Source organism: Athene noctua, chromosome 8 (assembly GCF_965140245.1).
Source record: "Athene noctua chromosome 8, bAthNoc1.hap1.1, whole genome shotgun sequence".
Lineage (NCBI taxonomy): Eukaryota > Metazoa > Chordata > Aves > Strigiformes > Strigidae > Athene > Athene noctua.
Window position 1 is genome coordinate 15,216,132 of NC_134044.1, and position 9,889 is coordinate 15,226,020.

The window sequence follows — 9,889 nt, forward strand, 5'->3', positions numbered from 1 at the left end:
TATATGCACTTCTGAGATACTAAGACTTCACATGATATATCATGTGCTTTTAAATCCCATATTGATTGAAACTTTTCTCAAAATAGAAAATCTCACTTTAAAACAAAATCTTTCTGTACACATCACATGTGCAGCAAAAGACAGTGATGGTTTTCAGGGAAAATCTTACTATCATCTCCATTTCATTTGAGAATGACTGTCTTGCAGCATTTACAGTAAGAAATATTTTTAAAACTCATTTTTATAAGGAAGTACATCTTGAAAACTACTTGTTACACACCAAGGACTTTCACGTCCACTTCAGCATCAGTAAATAATTTAATTTCTGTTCTGAAATCCAAGAAGTACTAGAATAAAAAGCATTTACCAAACATCTTTCAGCACCCAGTTAAGAACTGAACAAGACTGAAAATCCACTCAAAAGGAAGAAATGTTCACTCTCTCCATCTTGAAAGACACTAGAATAAAGGATGTGGACAAGAGTCTGAATATAGCTTCTTTCTCTCACTGGTTCTGTTAAAAAAAAAACCAAACAAAACAAACCAATCCATTTTAATGTTGCAGCTTTATTTGAAAATTACTTAGAATTTTGGTAACGCCGTTTTTTATACAAAATCAATACAATGAAAAATAAACTTCAGAGGTTTCCTAGAGCAGATTACAGGCTGTAAACTCATAATCAAATGTACTACATAGAAAAAGGTAACTTTGTTCAAAGTATTGATGCAGACCACACCTAGTGATCCTGAAAAGCTAGCTTTACTCTAAAAAAACCAAAGCCCACCCAAAACCTTGTTTCCTAACTAAGCAAAGTCTCATTGCAGTTGTTCTACCTCACTGTATTTCAAATTTACAGTAACCGTTGTGACTAACTGTACACAAGAAACACATCAAGATACCCAACAATATCTTCAGTGAGTAAAGATCAACTTTCACATACCTGGTGTTTTAAAGGTTTTTAAGGAGTCATGGACAACATGGTATTTGGACAAAACTTTACAAATTACCATTTCCAAAGAACTCAGAAGTCCATTTAAAAAAATAATCCAAAATCCCTGTAACAGTTCCTTTTAAACTATTTCATTTCAGCAGGTCAATTTCACAGATTCTGGGATCACTAATTATTTTTATTCTTATGTCTCCAGTACATCAAAATCCCATTATATAAACTAGCAGTATTCATAGGACGGGGAGGGGGATCTATACAGTCCTGCAATTCTTTTACCATTCTTACCACATGCTCAGTAGAAAGTAAAGCTACTCCTAAAACCCATCTCTTTTTACTTTTACCTTTGTCGGAAATCAAGTTTCTCAGATAGTGAATCTATTTTGAGAACAAACTTTCTCATTATACACACAGTTCCTGAAACATCCCATTCTTGGGAGTAACTGTATAGCTTGGCTTCATGCAACACTTGTAGGCACAGGAAAGGTATGGTTTCCCAAATATTAAGGCTGTAGAGAGCTCCCCGACAGGAGCAAAATACTATTACTGCAACTGTGAAAACAACTGTAACTGTAATTCTTACACTTACTGTTCTCTGTATGCCACAAAGCAAAATGGCTCTGAATCATGCCAAGTCCTGCAACCGCATTATACTCTGTAGAAGACTGCAAGGGTCTGTCTCTCCTGCTCTCTGCTAGGCTTGCTTCTGACTTTGTGATTCCTGAGCTCATCAGTCTGACTTGTTTGATCGTGGCCGTCCACACAGGTGTGCTAGGAACAGCACCAGTGTAAAAGGATGCAATCCAGTGACCCCAGAAAATGTGCAACTTTAAATCTTCCCTAAAAAATGAAAAATTTCTCTAGAAAATCCATGTCCTTTTCAGGCTCTTTGCCTTTTTCTTTCCTCTCTGAAACATACACCAATCGTTCTTTATTGTGGCTCTCCACCCTGTGATACTAATGTAAACAAAACCCAGTGATAGAATAATCAAGTTTTCGCCAGTGAAACAAAGCACCATAGTGTTGAAGCTTTGTTCCTTTCAGTAGAGTTACAGCAGCATTTAGAGACCAAAGCCTCATGCACACTATTGCTTATAACCTCGCTCCCAGATCCTCTGTACTCAGGTACTCTGCAATGCTTTGGATCCTGGGATTAAAACAGAAGAGTTATTGAACATACTATGTGATCACAGGAACAGGGATCGTAGTTTCTGTGAATTTCTAGCTACATAAATTTGTGTGCAACAGACCTATGTTGTGTCTGGTGACATTTACAATGCAGATTTAGTTCTCCCATGAGGCTTTATTCACTATTCACTGGCATTGAACAGTTTTGCCATAGCCACCTCTTCCAGCATCATTGTCTTGCCAATATTCATCTCGGACCTTACAAAGGAAAAAATGGGAAGTCTAGTAAAGACGAAGAAAAATAATTTATCAAAAACTATTAACCATCAGAATACAGCCAAACTGAGTTCACAACACGCAAGTGGCCACAGGGAGCTGACTGACAAAACAGAAGGCAAAGTGCATGGTGCATAAGCCCAGAATACAGCATAACCTAACTTCATTTTCAGTAATGCCCAGGGGGACTCTAACCAAGACAGCCAAAGTGAGGATGGCTAGCCTCATCCTTCAGCAGCAAAAGCATCTGCTACCTCCTCAACTTTAGGTAAGCTAAGTGCCGTCCGCTATGCTCTTGACAGCCTTACATCTTCTGGGCTTTTTTATAAGCATTATCACCCCAAGCAGCTAAAGTTTCTGAAAATACTCTCAGTGAAATACATGAAAAAGTTACTTAGTGGATAACGTCATCACTGGTCAGATTTCTTACAGACTAACATATGGTACTATATTAAACAATAATTCCTAAGTTCCTGAAGTTGTTCTGAGTGTGTTCACTCAAAAAGCAGTAGCTTGGCAAAGTCACCAGTCCCTTAAAAACCAGGCTGTACAACCTACCCGGCCCCCTGATCTTCCACGACCATACTGTCTACCCTCCTTAAATCCTGCATCCCAGTCTGTCCTTATGATCCTATCATCAAGTCTGGTTCCACTGATGTACCGCATTGCATTTTCAGCATCTCCTCTTGCATAATACCTTAGGAATAGGTTAATGAAATAAAATGGGCCTTCTACTGTCAACACAAGGAAAAAAGAACAGTACCAAAGAGGATACAAACTCAAGTATGCTTGAATCAGGTTCTTGCTTGGTTACTTTTAAAAGCAACTGCTTTTATGTATCTATGTGGGCTGAGAAAACTGCTGGCGAAACAGCGTGACATGCAGGAATTCAAGCACATTAAAAATGCACATATAGGATCAAGTTCTTTAACACAGCCACCCTTAAAAGCATAAAGCTCTATTACTAAAGAGAGAGCGAGAAGCCCCCCCGCTATACACGTTCGGCTCATGCTGCAGACTTCCACCATTCCGGCGAGTTCCCTCGAACCGGTGACAGAACGATCTTCAGAGAGACTTGCAGGTCATGAACCCAACGCGTGACAGGGATGCAGAAACCCACCAGAGACTATGCGCATGCCCGCATGGACAGGAACACCTCTACTCGGGCACTGAGAATATGCTTTTACTGCAGAAGCCAACTATCTAGAAAGCGTCTGGCTTAAAGTATCCGAGTGGAAAGCAACCTGATAAGCACCACGGGACGTGCAGCGTGTTAGAGCCACAAAATCGCTCGTTTAGGTTGGAAAAGACCTTTAAGATCACGGAGTCCAACCGTTAATCTCGCACTGCACTCCCTCGCCCCGGACTCCCGCGGACACTTCAGCAGCCGAATAATTTCATCCTGGGATGATTTTCCCGTGACTCAGAGCCCGCATTTCAGTTCCCCCACGCCCTGCCCGCTCCTGCCCACGGCTGCGGCGGCCGCCGCCCCAGCGCGGGGCTCGCCCCCCCTGCCCGGCTCCCGCGGCCGCGGGGCGGCAGGGCCGGGCCCGCTCAGGGACACTCCGCGAGGCAGAAGCCGCGGGCGGTTTTCTTCACTTTGTCCAGCCCCACGATGATCTTCCCGATGTCGCCGCTCCTGCCGGAGAGCTCGTGGATCTGCTCCTCCGCGGTGTAGCGAGGTCCCCACGTGCGGCGTGCCGCTCGGTCTCAGCGGCCGCTCCGGGCCGCACGGCGTCCCCGGGCCGCAGCGCTACCCCGCGGCCGGCCCACAGCCGCGCCCGGGCGGCCCGCGCTCGCGCGGAACGCTGGCCCGGCACGGGCTGAGGCGGCCCCCGGCGGGCATGGCGGCGCGCCCGGCCCGCGCCAGCGGCCAATGGCGGGAGGCGGAGGCGGGCCCGGGCCCCGGCGCGGGCGGCGGGCGGGCGGCTCTCGCGAGAGCGGGCGCAGGATGGTGCTGCGGCGGGTGCTGGTCGCGCTCCTCAGCAACCCGCGGCTGATCGAGCAGCTCGCCCAGTCGCGGCCCATCCGCGCCGCCGCCCGCCTCACGGCCGCCGCCATCACCCGCGGGCAGCTCGGCGCCCACCGGGCGGCGCGGGGCTTGGCCCCCCGCCTGCTCCGCCTGCGCGACACCTTCCTCGCGGAGCTCAAGGACGGCGCCCGGGCGCGGGGCTGGCCGCGGCCGCCCGGGCGAGGGCCGGGCCGAGGCGGCCGCCCCGGAGCAGCGCCCTGACCGCCGCGCCGGGCCGGCGGCAGCTGCGGAGCCGCGGCCGGCGCAGGATCCCGCCGGGGAGGAGAAGCGCAAGAGGACGGGCGCGTTAGAGCCGGCGGCGGAACGGGCCCCTGGGCCCCGGCGACAGCCGGACACCCTCAGCCTCTCCCGAAGGCCGCGGAGGGCCGCGGCGGCGCGGCGGAAGGCCGGCTGCGGGCGGGCGCTGCGTTTCCACAGCCTGCAGCCGGGAGCGGGTCCTGCGCCCGAGCATCACAACGTGAAGCGGCGCTGCTGCTGGGTATGACGGATTTCCATTTCAGAGTCAGCTTGCACCTTCCGCGGTACTCGGCAACGGGCAGAAGGCAGACAGACTCACGTTAAACATCGTCCAGAATACGGTCAGGATTGTCCCTTTAAGTGCTCGATGAGAAACTTGAAATAAAACCCAATGTCTCACTGGAGTTCCTTTAACATTTTCTGTCTACACAACAGTAATATTCTACATTTGATACAACTTTGATACAGAGAGCTCTAAATATCAATGATGACGGACAGGATAATAGCCCGTTTACAGGTAGGTAAGAGTCAGTAGCTATCCCGAAAGCACACCTCAAGTCTATGGTAGTGAGAAGGGTTTAGGGGGAAAAAACAACCAATAGAGCCATCCTAAATATAAATACGGAAAAGGATGGATCCAGCATGGGTAGTGCACTTGGGCTGTTTACTTAAGGTGCTGTATCTAACATCATAGATGAGACTAAAATAACGAACCTTACTTCATAGCATGTTTCACTATTTAATGTAGCTCAGTTAACTGGGAAAAATGATTTCCAATCTCTGTATTACTCCAGGTGGAAAGAACCTTGCATGTTAACTGAGATACAGTTTCCAGCAGTGCCGGTAAAATTAAACCTCCCACCAACAAAGACTTAGGTGTGCATGGATGGAAAAAATGGATCTGTGGTGTAAAACGATAAAGGTCTGGCTGATGAGACAAAAGCAGTGTATTTTCAGTCTGAGTTAGTATTTGCAGTCCAGGTTCTCTTCCTGGCTCTGTCACAGGTTAGCTGTGCAGCGGTGGAGAAGCCACTGTGGCATGGGAATCATGCTCCATCACACCCTTGATGAGTTTCATGATCTACCCCACTGAGAGTGCCAGAGATCTTGAGTTTGTGAAAATAACTTTAAAAAGTTAACCTGTTTAAGAAAGCGGAAAACAGTAAGCAGGACATAATACCAACTGTGCACGTGGCTATTTTCCCAGAGAGAGCAGAAAGGAAATCAACTTGGAAGATACATTTGGTGTCATGATCCTTTCATGACTACTTCATGGGTCCTCAGTACAAACATACACCCCCCCCTCTCCCCCCCCCATGCACCTTTAATTTACAGGTCTGTCAGTAATGAGGGGTGAAGAATGCGAGACAAGCATGTAGGGGAGACAACACAAAATGCTTTACAAGAGAACAAGAGCTATGTTTCCTAAAAATCTAGATTGTACATATAGTTTGGAAGAGACAGGCAAATCCTTCACACAGGGATTTTTCCTAGCTTCCCTGCAGAGCCTGGCATCAAGCTATAGTATTCTTGACTGTGTTGAAAACCTGGCTCATGAGACCTTACATAAAGTTGTGTGGATGAAGAACTGGAAAAAGCATTATTGCCTTTGCAAGCAGAAAGAACTCAAGTGTCAGCTTTGTTTCAGAGAGACTTGACCTACAGTGCATGTGGCAAATTAGTATCTCCCTCCCTGTCGGGATGTTTTGTATCCAGAAGTTCATGCAGGCAAAACAAAAATTCTTAGTTGTGCTACACTGTTAGGCATATATGTCTTTCTCAGCTGAAGCTCGGGGTTATTTGTATCCCACTTTAAGAGCAGACTGCTCTCCCACAGAGAGGGAGGATGGGATCTGTCCTTCTGACTAAGCTGATTTAAGGGGAGCTGTTACTGAAAGGGGAGGGGGTCACAGGGGATGTGGCTTCCTCCCCGGATCCTCACATGCTCCCCTGCAACAGAACTGGTGGATCTCTGACCCTGTGGTAAGCCAGTTTGGAAATCCATCTGGTCAAACGCCTACAAAGGATCAAGTCCTTGTGAGTCACCTGTTTTCTGTCTGCGTGGCACCTTGAAGTAGCTCACTGTGGGGGCTGCTGTGCCCCACTGCTGGTGTCAGAGCCACGGCAGAGCCATGAGAGCTGCGAGACATGCAGTGGCAGCGCGCAAGGGAAGGGCTGCCCCCTTTGCACAGCTAGACGACAGACAGGCTTAATGCCATCACAATACAGCGCTCTCAAGCTGATGTAATGGAACTGTGGCAAGAAAGACTAAATAGGCAAAATAAACCTTGGATTTTAGGATTTAGCACAAGTACTGATGCTGAAGCACCTTCTATGTTCTAAATCAGATACTGTCAGATCAACAGTGGGGATTTTTCAAGACAGAGCCACCTAAGAGCCAGATCAGACACTATCACGGCGCCGGTGCCTATATTGTGACTGCAGTCTGGTCTAATGAGTGCAGGGATGCTCCAAAGTTTAAGAGTATAAAAATAAAACCTGACTAAGACCAACTTTTGTCTATTCCTGTAACCTCTCTCCAGCAGCTGAGTTAATGTCCGTTATCTTACCACACAATCCTCAACCCTCCTGTCACAGATTATAAGAACTTTCAAAAATAAGCCTCACATGGGAGGAGCTAAGCTTGAAGCACAGTTTTGATAGGCTTTGATTTCATCCTCTCTCATTAGGAAAATTACACAAGTTCATACGAAACACCATAGGGGCTGAATAACTCACATTTTAAGCAGATTCCATCTACAACTGGCTATACTGGTGAGTGCAAGAGCATGAAGAAAGGGAACAGAGAGACTCGGAAGCTCCCGGTGTCACTGCTTGTGCTGAAGAGGAAGGTCTCGCAGCACCTTGGGCAGCACCCAAGTGAAGTGAAAAACCATTTTTCTAGAATCTAAAGGCTCTGCTGATCCCTGTCTAGCTGAAGGATGTACAGTCCTAACTGACTTCTCCAATTTCCACTGAATAAGAAGGGTAGTTGTGGTGGGTCTTCCATTGATAAGTGTGGAAATATCAAAGTCTCGTTCTTGAACGAGACACCGCATTTTGTAATTGTAGCTCTGACCGTACCAGGGATTATAACAAAAACATGACAGTCATTGCAGATAAAATTGTTTACTTGCTGCTCTACTGTTTGGCAGAGGGTTTCTTCTTCAGACCCCGCCATATCAATGACTTCTACATGTGTGTCTCTCTTCTTGATATTAAGCAGAGACCTGGGAGGCATGTAGGTGTGAGCAAAGACTAGTCTATAGTGACTTGGCTGGTTTGAGGAGTCCGGAGAATGCATGAGTTGCTCCAAGTGAAGCAAACATGGTATCAGTCCTCCCTGGTGTAAGCACCCAAAGAGCAAAGCCCCGAGAATGTTGAAAATAATAATGATGCGTTTCCACTTCGCAGCTCTATTCTGTGACGTGCTGAACAGGACTAAAGGCAAGATGAGAGGAATGAGAAACCGAGGTTCTTGGTGACTGAATAGTGAGAGAAATGCCAAAGGAACAAAATAGAACAGCAGTAATGTTGGATTGCCCTCAGAATGCACTAACAGCCCAGACGACCGATGGTAATGTGATTTGACCCATATAAATTGGTGGATGTATTTCTTCAGCATTTTAAAACCAGCACCAATGGCCAGAATATGCAAAATCCCAAAGAGCATTATTCCGTTGACTGTAAAATGTGTAACTCGTGGGTGACTTCCATGCAGTGCAAGGTTACGAGGATTAAGATTATAGCTGAGAAAATTGAAAGGCGTTACTATCACTTTCTCATTTAATTGGCCTATTACATCAAATAGGCTGCTCTTTTTAATGCTGTAGAGGTTGTCTAAGCCTATGGAGGTAAAATAGAAGGTGTCGGCTGTTACAAAAACAATGGCAGTAAAACATGCACATAGGACAAGCTTCAACAAGTGGTTTATGACAGTTTTAATGCTCTTTTGAGAGTCAACAATTAAACCAGCCCAGTGAAGCAGGGGCATTAGAGCAAATGCCAAAAAGGTTGGCCTGTTGAAAAACCCTGCAGTCGTTATAATACCTATGAGAGGGCTGCTTGTAGGCTCCGCTAAGCTGCTGTCAGACTTTCTCGAGGAAACCAATAGCATCAGAAGAGCAAAGAGAAGTCCTTCAAGCGTGTTGGTAAACGTTCTTGTATAAAATACCAGAGTGACATACGATCCGGCAAGAAGTACTAGTGCTTTCCACGGATCCGCTTCCCAGAAAGGAGCTAAACGATACACACTGTAGTCGAGTATAAAAGAAAAGATTGTAAAGAGAAGGCGAGGTGATACAAGAAGAGTGTAGCTGTTGATGCAACTCGAACACATGCCCAGCTGCTTCAAAGACTTGATCACCCAGTAGGTAACTCCTGATGTCATTAATGGGAAAACAACTGTTCTGCAAGGAGAGCTGGAAAGGAACTCCCAAGGGTAATAGACCTGTAGGTTTAAAATATCTCCTATAAAGGAAGAAAAAAAGAAGAAAAAAACCGTACATACGTAATGTATTTTATTCAGTACTTCAGCATTAGGGATACAACTTAGTATTAAGAGGCATCACGATGCAGAGCAGTCCCTTAACTCCTGAGACTGGCGTCAACCTTGAAATGTTTAGGAGCATGCCATTAATTTTTCCGATTAATTTTTACAAAACTTCAAGGAAAAAAAAAAAAGTCTATTATGGCGATGCGGTTCCCGGCGCCACTCGCTGTGGACACACAGCAGGAACGCAATACCCAGGCGGCGGATCCGCTCCGACCCTGCGTGCGAGAGTCGCTCCGTGACCGAAGGCCGCACAAAGCCGCTCCGGTTTCTGCGGGACCCCGCAGTCCTGGGGCGCAGAGGAGGCGCCGGGCTGCAGGGCAGACACATGTCCATCCGTGCACGGGACTGGCGCTGGGGGGCCGCAGGGGAAGGGACCCTTCGGGGTCTCTCGGCCGCCGCTGCCCGCTGAGGGGCGGCGGCCGGGGCCCGGCGCCCCGCCGGGCCTGTGGGCACCGCGGGGCCGGCCCGCCCCAGCCCCGCCCCGCCCGCCCGCCGCCCTTACCTGCCATCACCTCGGGCGACTGGAAGAACTCGTCGGGGTGCAGGTAGCCGGCCTGCGGCAGGAGGCACCAGCCCGCCCGCAGCGCGGCCAGCAGCGCCCACAGCCGCCGGGCCCCCATGGCGGCGCCGCCCCGCCCCGCCCCGCCAGGGGGCGCCCGCCCGCCGCGCCGCAGCGGGGGCCCCGCGCGCATGCGCAGCGCGCCCCGCCCCGCCC

At 48.2% G+C, this 9,889-nt stretch overlaps 2 protein-coding genes across 4 annotated transcripts; both read right to left on the reverse strand.

Moving 5' to 3' along the window:
* Window positions 1–471: 471 nt before the first annotated feature.
* Window positions 472–4,947, reverse strand: LOC141963286 (nuclear cap-binding protein subunit 2-like). Its single transcript, XM_074912479.1, has 4 exons — window positions 4,896–4,947; window positions 3,915–4,059; window positions 2,909–3,047; window positions 472–2,332 (listed from the first exon to the last, which is right to left on the reverse strand). Exons 1-4 carry the CDS (start codon window positions 4,945–4,947, stop codon window positions 2,261–2,263), a joined length of 408 nt encoding a protein of 135 aa, XP_074768580.1. The 3' UTR covers window positions 472–2,260.
* Window positions 4,581–9,807, reverse strand: PIGZ (phosphatidylinositol glycan anchor biosynthesis class Z). Of its 3 annotated transcripts, XR_012634025.1 has the most exons (3): window positions 9,677–9,807; window positions 7,359–9,089; window positions 4,581–5,759 (listed from the first exon to the last, which is right to left on the reverse strand). XR_012634025.1 is itself a non-coding variant. In XM_074911671.1 (2 exons), the coding sequence occupies exons 1-2, from the start codon at window positions 9,792–9,794 to the stop codon at window positions 7,528–7,530; spliced, it is 1,680 nt and encodes a 559-aa protein (XP_074767772.1). In that variant the 5' UTR covers window positions 9,795–9,807; the 3' UTR covers window positions 4,581–7,527. The 3 variants fall into 3 exon arrangements, 2 of the variants coding, with proteins under 2 accessions (XP_074767772.1, XP_074767773.1); XM_074911671.1 differs by having other exon boundaries at window positions 4,581–9,089; XM_074911672.1 differs by having other exon boundaries at window positions 4,581–9,069; window positions 9,677–9,782.
* Between the last annotated feature and the right edge of the window lie 82 nt (window positions 9,808–9,889).